The sequence below is a fragment of the Pleurodeles waltl genome, chromosome 9 (genome assembly GCF_031143425.1).
Source record: "Pleurodeles waltl isolate 20211129_DDA chromosome 9, aPleWal1.hap1.20221129, whole genome shotgun sequence".
NCBI classification, from domain to species: Eukaryota; Metazoa; Chordata; class Amphibia; order Caudata; family Salamandridae; genus Pleurodeles; species Pleurodeles waltl.
Window position 1 is genome coordinate 1,087,746,994 of NC_090448.1, and position 24,213 is coordinate 1,087,771,206.

The 24,213-nt window shown below is 44.4% G+C and overlaps 1 protein-coding gene across 3 annotated transcripts in view; it reads left to right on the forward strand.

The window, feature by feature from the left end:
• Positions 1-24,213, forward strand: part of MAPKBP1 (mitogen-activated protein kinase binding protein 1) — a 533,456-nt gene that overhangs the window by 453,350 nt on the left and 55,893 nt on the right. For all 3 annotated transcript variants that reach the window (XM_069208767.1, XM_069208768.1, XM_069208769.1), the window contains exon 20: positions 20,441-20,563. In XM_069208767.1, the coding sequence (XP_069064868.1) occupies positions 20,441-20,563 (123 nt within the window). The remainder of the gene's footprint in view (positions 1-20,440; positions 20,564-24,213) is intronic.

Consider the following 24,213-nt stretch of genomic DNA (forward strand, 5'->3'; position numbering starts at 1 on the left):
GAATGCACACACAATCGTTTGCCTGCTGACAGTGGGGTGGGAAAGGGTAATCCATGCATTCGCTTTAAATCCTGTCACGGCAATCCCAGCACGTGTCGTTGGGATGCTGCTCTATAGGGCTTCACCAAAATCCTTTCGATGCATTTAGAGACGCATGGAGGGACATGCCCATCATTCCAGCAGCGTTTCCTTGGGTGCATCACCTTCTAGAGCCATCACAGTGCACTGTACAGTGACACAATGACTAGTCACAACCGTGCAGATCCTCTGGGTGTCATGTGTTAGTGTCTGACCACCACAAAAGCCCATTGCTGGTCTTTGCCCCTCGAGTTGCTGGACTATCACCTCAGCTTTGATGTTGGGGATCCTTGCTTGGCCAACCCTCTGCAAACACCCTGCTTCTCTCATCACACAAGTTAGTGATCTTCTACAAGATGGCACGGAGCAAGTCCAGGCTGCAGTTCTTAGGACCATTGAGAAATAATGACATCTTAGGAAGGTGGTTTCCCTCACCTGTGGGACTGGCCCTCTTTTATAGTCGAAACTTTGACACGTATGTGTTAAATCTGAGAATGTGTTCACATCAATCTGTTTTTCTCTTTGAATGCAAAGTAATACATGATGTAGACAGTACAGCAGTGTACGAATACAGACTAGAGTTTGTGTTTCAAAAAAGTAATCCTTTATATACGTAGAAAATGTACATATCTGAACTGCAATTTAACATTAAGAAGTGCGCACTTTTTAATTATGTACTCCATTTAAGCTTGTTCCAGGTTCGTCGGGGATGAGTATGAGGTTACTGTAAACTTGATAAAAATGACATGTGCTAGTGAACCATGTTTTTCTAATGCTCTGAATTTGTCCGATTGCTTGAGCACTTTGACAACAGCAGCATGTGGGTACAGTGTGTCTTGGGCAGGAAGTGAAATTGGGTGTCTGCAGTTTTTTGCTCCATTTGACTTGACTTGTAATGCCGACACAGCGCGTTTGTCAAGAAGTTAATGGTGGGTTGAGTCGCCCTGTATCAGTACAGGAAATTCAGAGTACAACCCTGCTTCAGTGGGCTGGCACGGGAACCGTGAAGTAGACCGTCCTAGCCAGTTCTACGTAGGGAAGGAACTGACCTGCCCACACATTGTAATGTGTTTTTGGCTTTTTCAAGTGCCATATGATTCTGCTTTATGTAAGTCTCCCGTCAGTAGGTAGCAGCTTTCCACCCATCCTGCATTGGCCAACAATTAACACAAATGCTTTAATTCCCATGGTGGAGCCTTGGCTGCAAATATCTATACCAATCAGTTTGAGACTCCATCCCACTTTTTGGATATCTAGGACACAAAGTGGGAAATTCCTGAACCCATCTCCATAGGGCTCGAACAGTCATTTCAATTCCATATTCCCATGACATCCCATAAAGAGGTTTTTCTCCCCTTTAGGCTGTCACTTCAAGCCATTTTGGAAGGTGTTGGAGCTCGGGTAGAAGCTAACTTTCAAAATCCGAAGCTCCTGACTCCCACATTTATAATGTAAAGAAAACAAAAGTTGTAATCTATCCCTTCTGTGGAGAAAAGGGGATGGGACAATCCAGCCATGCTTCGTTTATGGACTTCATGCCTTTTTTTCCTGCCACCAGGCTGGAAATTGTGCGTGAATGGGTTTACCTGAACATATTTTACACTGCTTCAAAAAAACTCTCGGGGTTGGTCAGATGGCGCCAGAAGCTACATGAGAACAGGGTCTACTGGCTGTAGACAAACTCTGCTGCTAAACATCTGGACATGTGCAGTAGGCCTAAACCTCTGCGGGGAGGCTGTGTGGATGACACGAGAATCTTAAAAAATACGATTGCAGGAGAATTACATTTATTTATTTCATGTTTTCCTACCAGCATTGTTTTTTTTTTTTTCCATAAATTAAAAGTAAATATTTTTGAGGTGGATAAAGGTTGCCATTGTTTGAAGATGTTCATTGCATGTTCTGCTTACATGCCTGCTCATCTCACAATAAAAAGTTGTGCTTGAGGAACATAGACACACGTACCTGTTGATACCTTGCTTATCTCCTCTAACAGATTCTTACAAAAGTTGCTGCCCTCTCTTGCACTCACTGAATGATAAGGCACGTATCCTGGTAATCTGTTAGCCTTCTAGCAAATAACCGTGACACAGATTGCAATCTGTCTGCAGCAGCCACCTTAACCACCTCCTCCACCCCTGCCATTAACCAGATCAACAGAAAGAGCTTTAGGGCGCATTGTGATAAAGCAGCTTTGCTCCGAACTCCACATTCTGCTCTCTAAAGGATTTTGTTGGGGAGAACTTGTGTGCTTCCCCTGAGAGTGCTTGTGTTGTGCAATCATTTTGGAAGGGTAGTCTGGGTTGGCTGTGGTAACAGGCCAATGATCAAGGCTGTAGGTCTGTGTTCACTGTGAAATGTATATCAGATGTCATAGGTCTAATCTGTTTATTATGAAAAGTTAAGACAAAGGTAACAGGCCTGAATTATTTGTCAAAAGCATACATTGAAATGCATTGCTTTCTAATTTTAATTTCTTCTATTCTGTATTATCTGTCTTTTTTTTTTTGTTGTTGTCCTGACAGGTAATATTCTATCTGGTTACTTGTCTTAATATAATCGAGGCTAGTCAGTGTAGAAATGAATAGTCTTACACAGCTTGAGTAGGCCAAATTCTGTCTGAGATTTTCGAAAGTAATTTAACATTATGTAAAAGAATAGAATATTCCGCAGTCTCACACTGTTAAAGTGGTGACTTATTTATCATGATACTTATGGTCCGGTTGTGCAATTCAAGTTTGGTTTTCCAAAGATTTAGCATGATGCAGTGCGCATTTAGAAACTTCTTTACGATTTGTAAAGAGTCACGTGTGTTTATAAAGTTAGAAGAAAATTGCGTTTCCATACCATGTGAACAAAGCCGTCTTCTGCAGCCGAATCATCTCATGTAGCGAGAGATTGTAACCAGTTCAAAGAGTTGCTGCGGTTTTCTTTGGGAAGCAGTTAGCAGTGATTTGTGTACGGAGAAGCTGTTTCCGTGGTTTTGCTCCCCCTCCCCCCCCCCCCTCTCCCTCCCTCCCCTCGCATTGAGGTACTCTTACAGCGTCCCTATGAATTACATATAAATTCACTGGGGGGGTAGCAGGGACGTTATAGGTAGGAAATCGAATTTAAAAAAAACATACAAATTCACTTTAAAAAAAAAAACAGGTTACTGGGACGTTGGTTAGGTTCTGAATTTGCTCGTGCAAATCAATAGAAATGTTGCTGTTATTTCAAGTAACTGACTTGCGCCCTAAGGTAACTATATCTCGCTCCCCTGCTGTGCAGTTTTTTCTTCATTAATTTGACTGCTAATGCATCATTGATATTTTTAATGGTGTTATAAAAATTTTAATGATTGCTGTAATATCTGGGAAAATTAGCGGTGCATGGTGAGGTTGCAAGTTGTAGCTATCGTAGGGTGTGAATTATAGTTACTTGAAATAACTCTTAACTGATGAATTTCTAAAGTTCTGTAGGAGTAAATTCAGAACCTAACTATGTCCCTGTAACCTTTTTTAGGTGAATTATTTTTTTTTTTTTAATATAGTATTTGAATTTACTATGTTAATCCAATCACCATAGCGCATGGCCTGCGGCCAACCACCTATAACCATGCACGGCTGAAGAGTATGTCTCTGGGTGTGAGAATAGGTGTGAGAGGGTGTCTCTGGGTGAGAGTGGGTGCGTTAGAGTCTGCGTATCTGGGTGCCAGTGGCTCTGTCAGTAGCTGCATGAGTGTGAGTGCTACTATGGGTGAATGAATTTAGTGTGTGAATGAATCTGAATTTTTTTATTTTTTTTTGGTTTGCTGATATTCGTGAATTTGTCGCAACGTTACATGGGGGGGGGCGCCTGTAGGAGAGATATATAATATATATACACACACACACTCTACTACAAAGGACAGCCTGGAGCAGGGGGTCAGCCACTGGTTAAATTAACTGTGGGTACCACCCTTTCACAAGAAGCCCACACAATGTAGTTTCTTCAGTGCATCGGACTTAGGTTTTTTGAGACCAGAAGAAGTTTTGCTTTTGCCAATGTCCGTCTTTTTTTGTTGTTGTTTGTTTTTAGATTGAACAGGGTTTTGCAGCCTGAATCTTTTCTAGATTCACATGCTGTGCATTATTCTGCCATCTAGTAGATTGGTCCGGAACTTCTACTACTTCACCAAAAACATTTGTCATTCTTCATTTTCTTTTTGGTGGGCATCAACATAACCTCCATTTGGTGTCTCCTTGTGACGTCGTCTTACTTCCTCCGGATGTTCTCACCATAGGTCGCCATCTTCAGATTCTATTTTATTTTGCCGTTGGGTCTAGATGCTTTTGCAGAGAGGTCTGCAGAGAGGTCTACAGCTCGTAGGGAAAAATCAAAGATTTGCTGAAAAACTTTATCAAACTTCATTAGAGCCTCAGAATATAAACGACGGGCAGCAGTTGGCGAAAGAAGTAAGAGCGAGTGCAATTTTTTTTTTTTTTTTTACCAAACTTCGACGAAGGGCTGAGAATGTCCTGACAGGGGGGCTCTCCATAAGGCAAAAACACCATTCCAATTCAGCAGCAATTGCCATCACAAATATGCTCAGAAGGACTAGCATCCAGTGTATGATCGGTCTTCCACTCGACCACCGGAGTGAAGATTGTAATACCTGCGCTGTATATACACTGAAGATGCTGAGGGTAAGAGCGAAACAAAGAATGGCCCATCACTCAACACAGCACCAGAAATCTACACTGTTCCCTTTAAGATATGGGACTTTCCGGTGTCTAGGAGGAAAAAGGAGCGACAGGATAAATTTCAGAGGGTGATCAGGACTTCATAGAAGTCGAAGAAGAGCCGCCAAAGAAGAGCAGAAAGGAGGTAAGAGTCTGCCACCTCCTCTAAGGCACCTGAGTCGAAGAAATCAGCCTGGCAGGCACAAAAGGGATCCTCTGCATTGAAATGCTCGCTGTCTGCAGGCGCGCCCCACAAAGTCACGTGGAACCCTCGAGGGAGGTGGAGATGAAACTCAGAAAAAACATACCTCAACAAAAGACAAAGATGAAGGATGTGTTGTCGCAGAAAGGCCTTCATCCTCAAAGGTTTGCCCAAGCTCCGATTCCGAACAAGCTATGAAGGAGGTTTCCATGTTGAAGAAGAAACACTCAACTACCAGTCCCAAAGACAGCCCTCAAGATCGAAAATAAAAGGAAGAGGCTCGAGGCTGTAATAGCTGCATTGAAGCAGAAGAAAAGGGAATTCGACGAAAGGCTAGGAGGGCTCAGAATTCCTCAAAATATCTTTGACTAAGGAGGTACTTTCGGAGACAGAAGTCGAGGAGATTCGCCCTCCTCTCACATCAGAGCCCCAAGATGAAAAGGTCCTCTTTTATGAGGAAGAGGAGGAACAGGCAGAGTATCAACCTTCGGAGAAAGGTGAATATGTGGAAATGCGGTGGGAGGTTTAGAGGGGGATTCACCAGAGGAGGAAGTAGAAACTTACCCATCCAAACCCTCGCCCCCTGATTATATTGGCATTTACAACATGGTCATTAAAAATGCAGCAGATAAATTTAATGTTCAACTGGAGGAGGATAAACCCCAGTCATTTTTCATATTAGAGACACTGCTGCCAAGCCCGGAAGGAACCAGTATCAGCCCATGCTACCAGGTATTCTATACCAAGGCAGGGAAGCCTTGAAGGAACCAGACACCTGCAGAGCAGTAACGCCAAGGGAGGAGGAATAAATACGTTTTCCCCTAAAGACCCAGCGTACATTGAGGGTACTGTTTCAGCTGATTCTATTACAACATCTACTGCAAGAAAGAGGGTGAACATCCTATCGCTATCAGGGCAGCCCCCAGATAAAGTAAAAGGATGGAACTGATGGGCCGCAGGATGGAGAGGAGTCTGGCAAACCAATGGTGCATTGCAAATTTGCTTAACAGACACACATCATTGGAAGAAGGTGGGAGAACTAATGAAGCATCTCCCAGAACAGTACAAAGAGGGCTGCTCATTTGGTAGAGACTAGAAAGCATAGCAAATACTTGCTTGAAATATGCACTGGATGCAGTGGACACATCTCCAATTGATAATGGAGGTTACTTTAAGGTGTCATTTATGGCTACATTTCTGGATTCAAGCTAGAAGTTCCAGCAAACGTAACTACCCCTTTTAACAGACAATAACTGTTTGGGAATACGGTTGATGAAAGCCTCAACCAGCTAAAAAAGGACAATGAAACAGTTAAGTCCATGGGTGCTTTCTTTCGCACAAAGACCACCAGCCTCTACAGGCACATTTCAGACAGGGAGCTCTCATCAGGGGTTCCACAGTGGTACTCCGACCTCTGCATCTCAACAATTGGCAGTTCCAACAGCAAGGAAAAAATTCCTTTTGAGGGAGAGGACAATCAGCTAAAGGAGGTACAACTCCCACTAATAAATGACTGCCTTGAATCAACAACATTCACAAAGCAATCATTGATAGGAAACAGCAAAGACTCAGAATACCTTCACAGCACACCAGTAGGTGGAAGATTACAAAACGTTCTCCAGGAGTGGAGGAAAATAACTTCAGACAAATGGATACTAAACTCAATACAATACAGGTATTGCATAGAACTAGACAAATTGAATCCAACAAGAGGTCCAAAGAAAGAGCCATTTAAAGGATGAAACCAATTGACTGCTCAAGGATGTCAAAGAATTGTTAACCAACCAATAGAACAGGTCCCAAATCAAGAAATCAGCAAAGGGAATTACTCAACATGTTTTCTAATTCCAATGGTAGATGGATCCCTGTGTCCAATACGAGACCTCAGGTTCTTCAAGTTTATAAAAACACCAAAGTACAAAATGACAACTTTACAGGAAGTTATTCCACAATTGCAAAAATGAGATTTTATGGCAACAATAGATTTGAAGGATGCTTAATTGCACATACCAAATAATGCAAAGCACAAAAAATACCTAAGGTTTGTGGTAAACATTATCAGTTCAGGGTACTAGCCTTCAGAATAAAGTCAGCTCCAAGAATTTTCACAATATGCCTAGCTACGGTGGCAGCACATAGCAGAAGAATGGGTATTCATGTATATCTATACCTCAACGATTGGTTAGTAAGGGCCCAATCTTATCAGAAATGTAAACAGGACATTCTAATAGTGATGAAGACATTGTACGGTCTAGGCTTCTCATTAAACATAGAGAAGTCTTCTCCAGAACAGGAGAAGGATTTCTTGGGTGCAAGATTTAACTCGATTCAGGGGAAGTGTTCCCCAGTGAGAAGAGGACACCGTCTCTTCTGGAGAAGGTTCTCTGTTATCGGAAAGGGCAAGCTCTGACAGCGAGGAATGTGGAAGGGTTTTTTGGGAAAGATGGCATCATGTATTCCCTTAATCCCTTGTGTGAGTCTTCATGTGAGACCATCCAGGAGGGGCTTCAAAATCAATGGTCACAAGCGACAGGGAGTTGGGAAGAGCTAGTGGTTGTCCTACAGAAGGTGTAGGAGGAAATTGCATGGTTCAACAGAGAACATTCCACACAGTAACCAACTCTTCCAGTAACAATAACCACAGACGCCTCACGTATGTGTTGGGGAGCTCATATGGGCCCTCTGAAGATGCAAGGAATCTGAAGGGACAAGATGCAGTACAGCACATCAACCTCTTGGAATTAAATACTTTTTTCTAGCATTGAAAGCTTTCCAGAAGCACCTTCATGGAAAGACCATATTAATTCAGATGGACAAAAAAACGTTTTACATCAGCAAACAAGGAGGGATTCAATCTCCACCCCTCAAGACTAGCTCAGCAACTCTGGAAATGGGCAATTCAGAGAAACCTAGAGATTCAGGCAGTATATCTGCCAGGAAAGGACACTTGCAAGGCAGATAAACTGAGCAGGCAGGCCTTGTGGTCCCACGAATAGGAGCTCAACCAGAAAATGGTGCAGAAGATTTTTAAAAAGGGGGGCACACCAACAATAGATCTGTTTGCAACTCCTTAGAATGCAAAATGCCAAAACCTTGCCTCCAGGCAGCCACACACTTAGTCTTGGGGGAATGCTCTTTCGATAAACTGGTCAGGGACCTTTACATATGCTTTTCCCCCAATTCCACTGCTTCACAGGGTCATCAGCAAATGCAAAATGAGTCCCATGACCTTGATGGTAATTGCTCCACAATGGACAAGACAAACGTGGTACTCAGAATTTGGACAGTTAGCCCAAGTAACTTTTCTGACACTTCCAAAACAGGATCTGCTGTCGATGGAAAACGGGAAAGTGCTTCACCCAGAACCTGAATATTTAAAGCTAACGACATAGCTTCTGAAGACTTAGAATTCGGACACAAAAAAAAACAGAAAATACAATGGCAGCATAATGGGAAGCTAGGAAAACTAGAACTAGGAAATATTATATGGCAAAATGGAAAAGATTTTTTGCTTTGGTGTGTTAAAAAATAAGTTGAACAAGATCATAAGGGAATGCGGTGTTAAAATATCTGACCCACTCTTTACAAAAAGATCTAACATACCTTTCCTTAATGGTTCATCTGGCTTCAGTTGTGGCCTATAGAAGAGGTCAAATGGGGAGAAGTTTGTTCACAGCACCAGTGGTCAAAAGGTTTTTAGAGGATGCAAAAAGAATAGCACCACAAAGGATACCAGCACCCACATTGGACCTAAATGTAGTTGTTACGCAACTCATGAAGAAACCCTTTGAGCCATTACACAAGGCTACTTTACAAATGCTAACTCAACATTGCATTTTAGTAGCTATTTCTTCCGTACACAGGGTTAGTGAGCTACAACCACTCAAAATTCAAGAACCCTATTTTCAAATCCACAAGGACATACTTGTCATGAGAACAGATCCACAATTCATACCAAAGGTGGTTTCACAGTTTCACATTAATCAGTCTATTTACATTCCAATTTTTTTTCAGAATCCAAAGACACTTGTGACAGAGCATTACACACATTGGATGCAAGGCGCTCCATTATATTTTACATTGAAAGGACAAAACCTTTCAGGAAAACTTAGCAATTGTTTGTAACCTTCTCAAAGAAGTACTTTGGGGAAAACCAGTTGCGAAGATCACAATAGCAAGATGGATTGCACAAATAAATCAGTAATGTCACACCAATGTGGGTGAAGCATTAACAGTAGCGCTAGGAGCTCGCTCAACACGGAAGAAGAGTGCAATTATTGATTTTATGTCAAATACTCCATTACAACAATTCTGCTTGACGGCAACTTGGTCGTTTTTGTGTGGACATTCAGATGAACAAGGAAGCCCAAGTAGGACAGAAGGTGCTAAAGCATTTTACAAGTCAATGCCCATCTTCTTTCCAGCCACAACAGTAGTTAAAACCACTTTAAAATCAATGCACATGTGGATCCAGAAAAGTTTCTTATTTGTAGGTGAAGTTTTGAAGAATTTTCTGAATTCACAAGTGACCAATTCACCTCCCCAAAGAAGATGGGAGAAAAAATAAAAAAATCTCACCATAGGTGAGAACATCCAGAGGAAGTATGACAACATCACAAGGAGATATCAAAGGAAGCTTCCATCGACTCCCACCAACAAAGATAGAAAAAGAAGACTGACAAATGTTTTTGGTGAAGTGGTAGAAATTCCAGACCCAACCACTACATGACAGAATAATGCACAGCATGTAAATCCAGAACATGATTTGCAAAACTATACCTACCAGTAAGAAACTTTACCTTCAACAACTTCTCAAAAAATATTGGCAAAAAAAGTCAAAACAAGCATTGAGAAAGCGAAAAGGCCAGCTGCCAGTGCCAGACCTATTTATTGCTTTGCAGTTCGTTTTTAATTACACTGTTAATTAGTTGCTGTTAGAGCAAACTAACTGACTTTGCCCTTAAACTTTGGTAATGTCTTGCTTCAGTTAGATGTTTGATGACCAATAACCTTTTCAAGTTGAATACAGAAACAAATTGAGGTTTTGGTTCTAAAAAAAAATGTCTTGAGACTTGGACCTCTGATTTGTAGTCAATGGCTCGCGCATTGCTACAATGATCAAAAATGTTGATGTTACTTTTGACACTTATCTTCTACCTGCATCTCAACCAGAACACTGCTACATAATACTCCCTTTTGAAGACATTTAGCAAAATTCTTCCTTGGCTCGAAGTTAGAGGGGGTAAGCAGGATGAACCAGGATGCTGTTTCATCCTGTTTGTATTCTAGAAATACTGTCTTGCTTGGCTTACCTAAAGGATGTATCTGTCGCCTTCAGGTTTTGCAAAATACATCTGCCACATCTATCAGTTTACCTCAGTGTCTTTGTTCCTAGTTTAACGCCCCCTCTTCCCCCTTTTACCAGTGGACAAACTAATCTTGTTTAAGACTCTTGCATAGTGCAAAAGGTGTTTGGTACTTGTTCTGAGCATCTCGGCTTCAACGCATGTAATACTGGTGATGCCATGTGTCACTGTACCAGAGCAGGCTCTGGCCATGCGAGTGCAGGGTGATTTGGTGTTCCTAGGATAGGCGAGGTGTGCAGCATATAAGAGCCAGAGCTATCGGCATTTGTTAATGCTTATTTGTAGGCATCTGCATGCCAGTTTGAAAGCCGAGGGTAAAGGAGTTGCAATGGGAAGTAAAACCACGTTCTTCGTACTATATTACATTCAGCACTCTAGCGTGTTATAGGAATCTACCCAAATTTCTCTAACTGCCTAGCTTTTTGTTTCATCAAATTTCCTTCAGCCTATGAAAAACGCCGTCCGAGGTGTTTGGGATGTTTCTGCTGTAGTTACGGTTTCCAGTTTTCGTACTGCCATCTTGTGGTTACTCGGAATGTTGCACCTTCCGTCATCTCATTAAAACGAAGAATTATTTGCGGAGTTGATTTGGTCTACGGCGTTTTACTAGGACTATCATCTCTGGGGGCCACTTAGTACTTCTCTGTGGAAGAAAAGCTCTAGACGTTGCGAGCCAGAAACATCCATTAGAGAAAAAAAACTATACAACAAATGTTTGAAGAGGTGTGGGCCTGCTGCGGTTTACAAACGGGAGAATTGCTCCCTAGCCGGGATGGAGTCTCATATGACCACTCTCTCCACAGTCTCTACTATACCCCTTAGATGCTGTACAAATGGGGCTTGAGGAACAATTCTAACTGTGCTCGTGGGGTTGTGGGAGGCAGACTTTATCCATCTGACATGGCAATACGGGCTGATTCAGCATTTCTGGTCGCAGATTACTGGTTTACTGCAGAAAATGGTTGATCAGAGGGACCAAATAACGCCACTTGTTGCGTTGGGTGCGAAAGGTTTCCCACACAGATGGGAAATTTGTTGCTCTTGCTCTATTAGCAAAAAGATTAGTGGCAAGGCATTGGGGTCGTGGCAAAGCACCAACCAAAGAACAATAGCTGCACAAGCTTACCTATTGTAGTGAACAAATGGTACTGAGCAATGATTTACTACTGCCTGAGCCCTCCAGGCCGCAGGATATCTGGGCATCATTTCGGAACTTTCTGCTTGCATTTGGTGCTGTGCAACTGATCCTCTGGGTGTAAAGGGAGAGCTGCTACTGGTTAGTCTCATCCCAACGGTGGGAAAGGGAGGTTTTTTTTTTGTTTTTTTTTGGTGAGCCTCTGAAATGCATGCACTCCACGAGTCATGCTGTTAACTACTCTGTGGGCTTTGACCATTCCTTCCGAAATCCCTATTTTTTATTTTGTAAATAGCTTACATTTGTCCTGCCTTTTGGCTGTTCTGCTCCACCCTGGAGACCAGTCCTGAACATGGATCAGTTCCCTTCTGGCCATTAGCCAGTTGCAGCGCTCTACTTTTTAGGGTCGAGCCTGCGTTGCATGCGTATCGCTTGCGAGTCGCTTTAGTAATTAGAAAAGGGCTCGGAGCCCTGTCCATGTCACGTCGGTGTCTTTCATTGGTTTGTGGGCTTGCCTTTTAAAACCTGCTTGCTTTCATTAGTGGGAGGCATGCACATGTCATGCCTTTTCTGGTGTTTAGCCCTCCTCGAGCATAGTGATGAAGTACTGAAAACATACGAGACTTGCTGTTTTCCGTCCGGTTTGTGGACTACTTTTTCTCTTTTTTTGCAGCGCGATCTCGCTTGGCAGAAGTCAGTCGGTTTGCATGACATCGACCCTGTTACATAGTTAATTGCACGTTTGCCGGTTATGTCGATAATTGCACTTTTGCCAATAGGTTTCACTACGAGTGAACTGTAGCAGCGCCACTGCACCTTATTTTTATTTTTTTCCCCATTTAATGTGGCAAGAAAAATCCAGTTGGGCGTTTACAACTGCTAATAGCTCTAACTCGGAGAAATACGAAACCCTTTGCATTGCATATGCTTGTTTCTTTTGCCTCGGCTCCTTTCCGAATGCGATCACCCACTTCCCTTTCTGCTGCTTGCTTGTTTTCTTTGATGTGGCCTACAGAACAGATCGGCCAGTACATTTGTAATTTTGTTTACTTTCTGGATTATTGTTTAGATTGCCATTGTTTGTTGAGATCGGCATAGGGACTGGGAGAGCTGAGGCCGAGATTCGAACCGGGTCCCCAGTCCCAAAGTTGGCAGCAGTGTACGTTACGCCACACCCTCTTGGGATCTTGACCCAGCACTTCCACTTGTGTTCGTGTTTTGTTAGGCTTGCAATGCCTGCTTCACGCCCTCCACACTTCCCATTTCCTGACCATGAAAGCACATTTACTTCCGTCCTCGGTTTAAGGTATCCCACTGTTTTAGTGTGGCACGCAACCGACAAATGCATTGCAAAAGGCTATAACCTGTCCCCGTGAATAGATTTATTTATTGTGAGTAATCCTATTTGCACTTGTGAATTCACGATATGTCATTCACCAGCGGGAATTTGTACTCTGAACACTAATTGTGCACTTTAAGCTGTTTTTCTTTAACACAGGCCCTCCACCCAGGCATAACACAATCTTCCATTGATTGGTTTCTTAATATCTACTGCCACCTGCTGGCAGAATTGCGGAATAAGTAGCACAATAGTATTTCGTTTTGGGCTGAACTTCTAAAACTTTTTAGCAGTTTTATTTTGTGGGTCCATTAAGCACGAAACCGACGTCAGGAGTGGGATCTGCCCCAAAGGAAAAAATAAATGTAAAATGTCATTCTAAACGATCTTACTATTACCGTAGGGCTCGCACCAATGTTTACCATTTCGTACAACGCATTTTAAAATGTGCACCAACAAAGTCTTGGGGCATTACACTGGTACAATAGCTCAGCTGGACAATTCACTTGCCGATCTGTGTGTAATCTCTTGGCAGGAGTGAATCATTACATAACTCTGGCAGTTCAGTCTTTTATTGTGGATTGCTAGACAGAATGGATTCCGTTGGGTTCTCTGAAGATACTTATAACACCGTTGCCAGCCATAATTTTCAATGTTTGCACAGACCTTGTACAAACAGGAAGGGGCACTTCACTTTACATTTATGCCCATGATATGTGTATATATACCATAAGAGCGTGCTGCGCACATTTTTCAGAGGTATACATACATCAACGGGGCCTTCAAGAAGTTAAGAAAAAAGCAATTCATATTTTTATGAAGCTATCCTAATGGCTAACATTAGTGCAGTTTCCTACTATCCTGGCATTCCCAGAGAACACCATTTATCTTACATCGATAAAGAGTGCAAGAATGTTAAACACTTTCAAATTGCAGTTTACCTGTTGGCGACTTGCAAACTGGTATCTAGTTTGTATCTTTATTCCCTGTGATGGGGTTAGTCTGGCAGCAAGGCATAAGTAGCAATTATTTTGAAACTTTGAAAATGTGATCTCCTTTTCTTGTAGCACTCTCGTGGCTTCCTCGCTGCATGAGTGCGCTCACTCAGAGGGCGACTGCTCAGGAACGCCAGCGGCCCGCGCCTCCCCCTTCTGCCTGGGCTCTGAAGCTCTGACCTGCTACTCTACAGAAGAATGCGCTTCAATGTGTCATATTTCTACAGCGCTATAACCCGTCTTTAAACTTTGTCAATAGCAGTGTCCTGTTACCTATGTGATCAACCTGTTCACACTGAAGGGAGGGATAATATTTGTGTTTATAGTGCAGTACTGGAGAAGCGTGATCCTAGCGCTTATATTGGAGTGTACTGTTGGAACAGGGAGGCGCTAACAGTCTGGTTAGTCAGTGGCTTCGACTCAAACCAAAACACAAGGGTAAAATACATTGTCATTTACAACGCCAGGAGCTCTACTGGATTGCAAATGCTTGTTTTTTTTTCCTGCTGCTGGCGGATAGGCATCATTGTACTGCTGGATAATATACATTGTATTGCAACTGACTTTCTGGGGTTTGGCACGCCACATTGATGATGTACTGTACCATGCGGTTTGTGTAATACGCAACAAAAGATCATAAAATAAACATTTTAAAGTTTAAGGCGCCCAGAGGGCGTGAGCACTTTTCACCTGCTGACCTTTATTTGGGAGTAGAGTAGAATCAGGTGGCTTTACCTCACTGGGCTCCTGAAGAAGCAGGAAGGGTGGTGGAGCTGCCGCCTCCACCCCAGGCAGCTCCTTTCCACTTAGTCTTTGCCTGATTGAGAGCTGGAGCTGCCCCTCCCTGCACAGATGGCTGAACATTAAGCTATGGCTGGATAGCTACTTTTCTTCGTATGCGTCTTGTGAGACCTGGAGCACTTTAGTACTAGGTGGGACGTGAGCAACGGATTTTTAAAGAATGTATTTAGGTTTTAAAAGGAAGTCCTTATTTCTTTCGCTTTTGTGCCACTTTACTAGAAGTTAGTGGTCAAGTAGCCACTAAAATCCCTGTTGGAACCCTGGCAGCCTAACCTGCTAGTTAGTTGCTCGAGATGCTCAGTGTCACATGTCCAGATTTTGGGGCTGGTGGCTGCACCTACCGCGGAAGGTAAGTTCTGCCATGAGGATGCCCACTCCTCCTTGGCAGACAGTGCTCCAGCTCGTGGGTAGAGTCCACAGCAATGTCTACAATGCTTGAGCTGGTGCTAATCTAGCTGGCACCTTTTTTAGGTCTTTGTACTGAGAAGCTACATTCCACATTTGACTATTGAAGGTCATGAGCATGTTAATGGCAATCTTAACACTTGCTGGATTATGTTCCAGCCCTCCTCCAGGATTCAGATTGAGACTACACTTTACTCACTTCAATACAATAGCATCTTCACACATTGAAAGTTGGAGTCTAATTTGGAAAGAACTGTTTGAAAAGGGGGGGGGGGGGCGTCCTCCCATATAAAACAGGGCACGTTTGTCTGAAGTATGAGCACATGTACAAATTATTTGCCCGGTAGATGAAGTACTTAGACGGCCCGATATCCTAAAACACAATGGGGGAACCAGGATCTGCAAACAGCTTTGCATGTAGGCGTGCAGTTTGGAATGCGACCCAAGTAACATTAGGTTGCTTTGTGAAATGCCCATTCACAGGGAGTCTGAAGAGGACATGCCTAACGAGTTTACTTTATTCACGAAGGATAAGCTGTGCCCCTACGGAGGGCTGCTTCTTTGCGAACTCGCTACCACTCACTTTGAAGTGTAACTTTTCAGTGGTTTGCTATTGCCATTGTCACAAACCATTGATGCATTCCTGTGGCTGCCGCCAGATAGTGAATCTTCCTTTTCACACCACCTCCTGTTTGCAGTTAATTCTAAAGGGTTGCAAAATGCCTTTTATGCATTGGGATGACTTTTCCAGCGCCCAAAACGAATTTTGTACAAAGCAAATGCTCATCAGCGCTTAAGCCTGTGTTTTTGTGACTTGTAGACTTTGCTATCACACGAGTTTTGTGCATCGGGCCCATTTTAATTTCTTGTCATAGGACTGGTAATGCTTCGTTCTTAGGCATGGTCACACTAGGCTGCTTCATCAGCGTTGTGTGATGCCAGTATCTGTACATGCATGTGTGTGTAAGGGGCGGTTGTGGCACAGCTGCTAGAACTGCCCCTCTGGTTTCCCAGATCCTGGTCACCCACTGACAGTGTCTTGTTGTTTTTTCCGGGTTTGTTGGTTATTACGGATGGGCTTTGATAATGAGGCTTCACAAACCTCTCCATTTGTCTTAATAGAAAATCTCAGTGAAAACGGTTCTCTAGCCGATATACTCAGCCGTTTTGTAATTGCCCTGTAGGAGTGGTAGATTGTTGGTATTTGTGATCCAAGCTAAATGCGTTGGAAGTACTAAAAGGTATCAGAGCTTCGACTTCCTCACCCCTGAAAGTACTTCAGGAAGGGAGCCATTTATCTCTTCCATGTGGATATTTTCCCTGATGTACTAAACATGTACTGTTTGCTTGCTTAAATAACCCAGGAACTGGGTTAGGTTACTGTAAGCCCAGGGGAATCAAGAGGTAACATAACGTGCCTGTGTCTCTGGACTTTGAGCTTCTTGCGGACTCCATGTCCTCCATCGCCCTGGAAATACCTTGTGATGCCGATTGGAATCGATCCTAAGTATTGGCTTAACGTGATAGCCCTACTGGGACTTGAGCAGTGTCGTTAAGGGAATGCTTGTGGGCATCACTGTAAAATGCACACTGCATGCCTAAGGGTCCATTCTACCACTGTATGTCGTAAGTGAGTGAGAGCCACTTTATTCATTCAGTGTCAAAGGACACTGGGATGTATACATGCAGTCATTCATTCTGTACCTCTGTGGTTTGCTGCTTTCAGCAAGCAAAGCTATGCATCAGCATGCATCTCCCTTCCTGTGTGCAATGAATGCCTGTCAAGCTAGTCCCCTTCCAAGCTCCTCTGCTCCCTGCTGCCCTGGAGAGCTCTCTCCTGTAGGAAGTTGGCTCTGTATGCACTATTTCAAAGTAAGGAATAGTATGCACAGTGTCCAAGGGTTCCCCTTAGAGGTAAGATAGTGGCAAAAAGAGATAATACTAATGCTCTATTTTGTGGTAGTGTGGTCGAGCAGTAGGCTTATCAAAGGAGTAGTGTTAAGCATTTGTTGTACATACACACAGGCAATAAATGAGGAACACACACTCAGAGACAAATCCAGCCAATAGGTTTTGTTATAGAAAAATATCTTTTCTTAGTTTATTTTAAGAACCACAGGTTCAAATTCTACATGTAATATCTCATTTGAAAGGTATTGCAGGTAAGTACTTTAGGAACTTTGAATAATTACAGTAGCATATATACTTTTCACATAAAACACATAGCTGTTTTAAAAGTGGACACAGTGCAATTTTCACAGTTCCTGGGGGAGGTAAGTTATTGTTAGTTTTAGCAGGTAAGTAAATCACTTACAAGTCTCAGGTTTGGGTCCAAGGTAGCCCACCGTTGGGGGTTCAGAGCAACCCCAAAGTTACCACACCAGCAGCTCAGGGCCGGTCAGGTGCAGAGGTCAAATAGGTACCCAAAACACATAGGCTTCAATGGAGAGAAGGGGGTGCCCCGGTTCCGGTCTGCCAGCAGGTAAGTACCTGCGTCTTCGGAGGGCAGACCAGGGGGGTTTTGTAGGGCACCGGGAGGGACACAAGTCAGCACAAAAAGTACACCCTCAGCAGCGCGGGGGCGGCTGGGTGCAGTGTGCAAACACGCGTCGGGTTTTCAATGGTTTTCAATGAGAGACCAAGGGATCTCTTCAGCGGTGCAGGCAGGCAAGGGGGGGGGCTCCTCGGGGTAGCCACCACCTGGGCAAGGGAGAGGGCCTCCTGGGGGTCACTCCTGCACAGAAGTTCCGTTCCTTCAGGTGCTGGGGGCTGCGGGTGCAGGGTCTTTTCCAGCCACCGGGACTTTAGGTTCAGGCAGTCGAGGTCAAGGGGAGCCTCGGGATTCCCTCTGCAGGCGTCGCTGTGGGGGCTCAGGGGGGACAACTTTGGTTACTCACAGTCTCGGAGTCGCCGGAGGGTCCTCCCTGAGGTGTTGGTTCTCCACCAGTCGAGTCGGGGTCGCCGGGTGCAGTGTTGCAAGTCTCACGCTTCTTGCGGGGAGTTGCAGGGGTCTTTAAATCTGCTCCTTCGAAAAAAGTTGCATTCTTTTTGGAGCAGGGCCGCTGTCCTCGGGAGTTTCTGGTCTTTCTTGAAGCAGGGCAGTCCTCTGAGGATTCAGAGGTCGCTGACAGGCCGGTAGGACTGGGGCCAAAGCAGTTGGTGTCTTCTGTTCTTCCTCTGCAGGGGTTTTTCAGCTCAGCAGTCCTTTTCTTCTTGTAGTTTCAGGAATCTAAATTCTTAGGTTCAGGGAAGCCCTTAAATACTAAATTTAAGGGCGTGTTTAGGTCTGGGGGGTTAGTAGCCAATGGCTACTAGCCCTGAGGGTGGGTACACCCTCTGTGTGCCTCCTCCCAAGGGGAGGGGGTCACATCCCTAATCCTATTGGGGAATCCTCCATCTGCAAGATGGAGGATTTCTAAAAGTTAGTCACTTCAGCTCAGGACACCTTAGGGGCTGTCCTGACTGGCCAGTGACGACTCCTTGTTATTCTCATTATCTCCTCCGGTCTTGCCGCCAAAAGTGGGGCCGTGGCCGGAGGGGGCGGGCAACTCCACTAGCTGGAGTGCCCTGCGGTGCTGGAACAAAGGGGGTAAGCCTTTGAGGCTCACCGCCAGGTGTTACAGCTCCTGCCTGGGGGAGGTGATAGCATCTCCACCCAGTGCAGGCTTTGTTACTGGCCTCAGAGTGACAAAGGCACTCTCCCCATGGGGCCAGCAACATGTCTCGGTTGTGGCAGGCCGCTGGAACCAGTCAGCTTACACAGATAGTCGGTTAAGGTTTCAGGGGGCACCTCGAAGGTGCCCTCTGGGGTGTATTTTACAATAAAATGTACACTGGCATCAGTGTGCATTTATTGTGCTGAGAAGTTTGATACCAAACTTCCCAGTTTTCAGTGTAGCCATTATGGTGCTGTGGAGTCCGTGTTTGACAGACTCCCAGACCATATACTCTTATGGCTACCCTGCACTTACAATGTCTAAGGTTTGGCTTAGACACTGTAGGGCACAGTACTCATGCACTGGTGCCCTCACCTATGGTATAGTGCACTCTGCCTTAGGGCTGTAAGGCCTACTAGAGGGGTGACTTATCTATACTGCATAGGCAGTGTGAGGTTGGCATGGCACCCTGAGGGGAGTGCCATGTCGACTTACTCGTTTTGTTCTCATCAGCACACACAAGCTGGCAAGCAGTGTGTCTGTGCTGAGTGAGGGGTCCCCAGGGTGGCATAAGATATGCTGCAGCCCTTAGAGACCTTCCCTGGCATCAGGGCCCTTGGTACCAGGGGTACCAGTTACAAGGGACTTACCTGGGTGCCAGGGTTGTGCCAATTGTGGAGACAATGGTACATTTTAGGTGAAAGAACACTGGTGCTGGGGCCTGGTTAGCAGGGTCCCAGCACACTTCTCAGTCAAGTCAGCATCAGTATCAGGCAAAAAGTGGGGGGTAACTGCAACAGGGAGCCATTTCTTTACATCTCCCATGCAGGACTTAATGGTGCTTCACACTCCGGGGGTTTGGTCTACTGGAGTTAAGGGCAGCCTGGCCCCTGCAGGTTTTTCTTGAAGCATTGCTTCTGAGGAAGAGCGCGAGCGGAAGATACTTAGTGTTGTGTTGTAGTTGGGAGAGCAGTGACCCTGAGGAATGTCATAAAGGACAAAACTTATTGTCGAGGGTTAGTTCCTCAGGCCGCGACAGGGGCACTGTGCTGTCTATAAACTGGCTTTAAGGGTACAATCTAGCATAACTGATATTTCCAACACTCAGAACCAAGGCAAGATTGCAAGAACACCATGAGATGTGCCTGTATTTTCACTTAGTTTTGTTATTGATCAAGGTTGCATTCCCTACCATTAAACTAAAGCTAAAACTTGTTTAGTCTGGTGTATGGTACCAGAGCAACCTATGTCTGTAGTTAAAAACTGACTATACAGATTACTGGCATCTACTTGAGTCACAGCACTCACCTAGTGCCATGAGCTGGGTAGCCAGAACCTCTGTATCTTTCCACCAAAGACTTGGAGACCAGTTGAAGTTGTTGCCGCACACAGTGACGTCATACGCAGGATGGGGAGGGTTTGTTTCCAGGTTCATGTGAACCCAGAATGTTTGTCCTTCAGGCAGTGGTGGTGTTCCCCTCTATAGATGGCCAAGATGAGAGTTCCGGCGTTAAACAGGGGTATCTTTATTTATATTAAGTGACGCTGCCGGAGATGATAACGATAAGTGATATGAGGTCTAACACTGTATCCAATAATGTCACAATTCTAGTTTAATGATTTACTATGTGGTGGGATCTCAATGTAAACTAAATCAGTTGCTTTGTTGTCCCTATCCTGTCTCAAAGAGCATATTGGGTAAAAACTGAAATGACCGTCCTGCAGTCACTTCATAACCCTCTTCTGTGATCCCTGTCCAGCTGTATCTTTGTCTGGCGCCTGAGCTCGGAGATGACCATCAATATGCGCCAGCGACTGGCCGAGATGAGGCAGAGAGTGAAACTCACGGACAAGTCACCGGCTCACAAGGCAGCGGGGATCAGGTAAGCAGTGGAAAGAGCAGTACAGACCAGTTAACATGGAAGGAACGCCGGCTACTTGCATCCTTAGAGGACTGGGGGAGTGAGCAGAGGTGCCGCTTTTGAAATTTTTCCCACAAAGGCCGGTGCGTAGGACTTTAAATTGCTTTCATTGAGGATACGGAAATACACAGTACTGTGAAAAGATCAGTGTGATCGATTTTGATCGTGGATGTATAATTGTGTATTACTTTTCATGGGCATCTTCCTGAAATAAACTACATAAAGTACCAGGTTTTATATTGAAGCATGTGGCATGAGTGCTGTGGGTGAACAGTACTGGAATAAATTCGACTGCGAGCAGGTATCCAGTAAGGAGGTGTGAGCACAGGAAGGTCTAGATATTAATCATAATATTAGAGATAAATTGTATAATTGACTGCTGCTACCAGGACCCATATACAATATGCCCCTTTTAATGCCATCAGCATGTAAGAAACCACCTACTTTGTGAGGTTCCAGAGTATGCTTTCATACACCAGAGTATGCTTTCATACACCAGAGTATGCTTTCATACACCAGAGTATGCTAACATGTGCTGCATCAAAAACATGACTGACATGGCCAACATTTTATAATAAAAATGACAATTCCCGTTTTTGCACTCCTAATTTACATTGGTTACACGCCTATTACTGCTTTCTGTTCAGTCCCCTGGGATGCCGAACAATGCTGTTAGCGGTCTGTTTCAAAATAATATCCCTTGGAATTAGGGCATTGAAGGCACAACTTAAAGTTCATAGAAAGATTAGATTGTGTAGAAATATAGGTTTAGTCATAATTCATATCGGTTGGCAATGGATGTAGACGTTTTAAGACCATTTTAAAATGTTTAAAGTTTCATCAGCTGGGAGGAGACTTTGGGGGGGGGGGGGGGGGGGGAGGATCCAAATTCGGAATTTGCTGTTTTGTAATTGTGACATCCATCTTTCTCAATAGACCAACTTTTCAAACTTGACTGATCTTGTGTTTTTTTGCGCTCCAAATGTAAAGTTTATTTGTTTTGTCATGTATGGCTGAGTGCATGTGGTGGTCCCTTCTGCAGGACTTGGACATGGGGACCTGGCTGGGGTTTGCCTGGCCTGCAGCCTAAGTAGTGATAGGCAGAATCTTGTTACAGCTTAACGGTGCTGATTTCTTCACATGAGTATGCCTTGCCTTTTTCTGCAGAATGCATAATTTACTGAATAGACCTGTGCTGTCAGAGGAGACTTCGTGGCTAGCGTGGATCCTGGTCGCCGAGGTTGTATGGCACAGTCTCTGGGACCAGCGAGCCTTCATCTGTATGCTCCATGCCACAGAGCATTATGGAAGGTTTCCATGTCACACTAGGAAAGTGGTCTGTCGGGAGATAGCCCACGGACTATTGTAGCATCCGTGTATGCCTCATTCATCGTTTGTTTTCTACTCCCTGATAATTTACAATACTGAGCTCTCAGATGAGGAACTGCTGACATTAAACTGTTCAGTCTTCATAGCTACCCCTTTACTTGTCCGTAATACTTGAAACAAATCCTGAAAGCTGTAACTCTCTGGATATTAATCAGTAACTTGATTTCGCGGCTCTTTCAGGTAACTGAAATACCTTTAACACTTTACAACCTTTTTTCTTTTTTCTCTACTTCTGGGCTTTAAACTCTTCACATTTGTGTTCAGAAAATCACTCTGTTCCACAGACCTTCCTCTGTAAATGAATTACACATTGAATCACCTGAGGTGATATCTTGCAGGATTAATGCAGTAAGAGAATTGTGCCTGAGATGTCGAGGAGCTAGATGTCAGTCGCAGTATAATTAGTTGCAGTCTCCTCTTCCTGACCAGGAACTGTGCTGCAATGTCAGTGCGGAAAAAGGGGCACCTTGCCCTCAGCCCCCTGCCATGTCTGTCCCAGTTTGACTTCTCCTGGAGAAATTCCCCGAACCCCTCACTCTTACTCCTGTTTTTGTTGAGCGCCACAGGCCTTGTTTCTCTTAACAACCAAGTCCTGCACTGAACTCCAGAGCCCAGTTGTGTGGCTTACTGACTCCTGGCGCAGTGCCACTGGTATGACCATGGTTCTGCCACTGTTTACTCTGTGCATCCAGACTCCGTAAACATGAGGGTTGTAGCTCGAGACCAAGCCTGTGACCTCGATGCCAGCCAGCAATTTATTAGGGATGGGAGGAACTTGAAGGGTTTCACTACTCTTAATTCCAAAGAGATAAATAGGAACTCTGCAGGATAATTAGTTCCACCAATACCATAAAATATGCAAGTCGCGCTGCATTTAGCACAAGTAGTGCGAGCAACGCTGAAAAATAAGCATGAATGGAGGAGGTAACTGATGCACTCTCGAGTACCATTGTAAATTACGCAAAGTATGGACTCTCTGACTTCTAGACCTCTACATAGAAGCTGAGGTTAAGAGCACTTCCCCTCACAACTCGATTAAGCCACTATGGTAGTCATTCTTAACCCTGGACCAATTCTCCTCTTACAGGCTCATATTCCTGATTAACATGGAGATTAAGATATTTATGAAGGCCCTGGCCACAGGTTCCTCTGGGTGTTACCCACACTTAGCCATTCAGACCAATGTGGCCTCATGCCGGACCGCAGTACCTTTCATTTCATCCGCCAAATACAAATAGCACTAGCTCGCCTCCACTGCATACATGAAACTGTGTGCTTCTTGTTGATTTCGAGAACACATTAACCTCGGTCATCTTTCCTTCCTGGGAAAAGCCTTTGAATGCATGGGCATTGGACCTTGCTTTCAGAGCTATATTAAACTACTTTGTTTAGAGCAATCTACTCAAGTGCAGTGCCTTCTGACCCTTCCTGATCTGCAGAGGTACTAGGACTTCTCCTATTTGCCCTTGTTAGAGAACCTTTAGCTCACTTGGGGTGGGTGGCTAGACGGTCCATTCCGCAACATCTCCTAGAAGTCCCTAGCTTGTTCCTGACCTGCCAGTTTACACCGTCGAACTGGCTTGGATAAGAAACCTACACAGCACACTCCAAACTCTGTGGCATGGGAAATGGCTTAGGCATGCTGCACACTAGAGGAGTTTACCAAGCGTAACAGGATTGGTCTTTTTAACCACGTGGGAGGGTGGAATGGAGTTTTTAGTTGTCACGCTCCTGCTTGCTACCAATTTGATCGGTTAGCTCTCAGAATACAGCCTGCTCAAAGCTAAACTCTTGAATGGACAATTAAAAAGTGGGATTTCCCAAATATACTGGTCAGTGGTGATTAATGCCCCAATACGTTTGAAGCCCTCAAACAGAAATGGGTGAACTGGATAGGACTTGTGCACCCATCCCCTGCCCCCTCACCTCCCTCCAACTACAAATGATCTGCCCTCCCTGTCTGAGACTCCTCTAACTGAAGTACTTCCTTTCACGGGCACCAGGCCTTCTGCTGCAGTCTGCTTCTGCTGTAGACCAGACTAGTCCTTGCCCTCTTCATAGATGGGGCTCTGTCTTAGTATTGCTAAATATTGCCAGGCTAGTGGAAGGGTTCTCACTCGGCTCCTATAAACTACAGTGAAACCATCTTCTAGAGTGGCCCTACTGATTATAGTAAATAACTTGTCTTGGGGGGGGGGGGGGGGGGGGGGGGTGGTGAACCT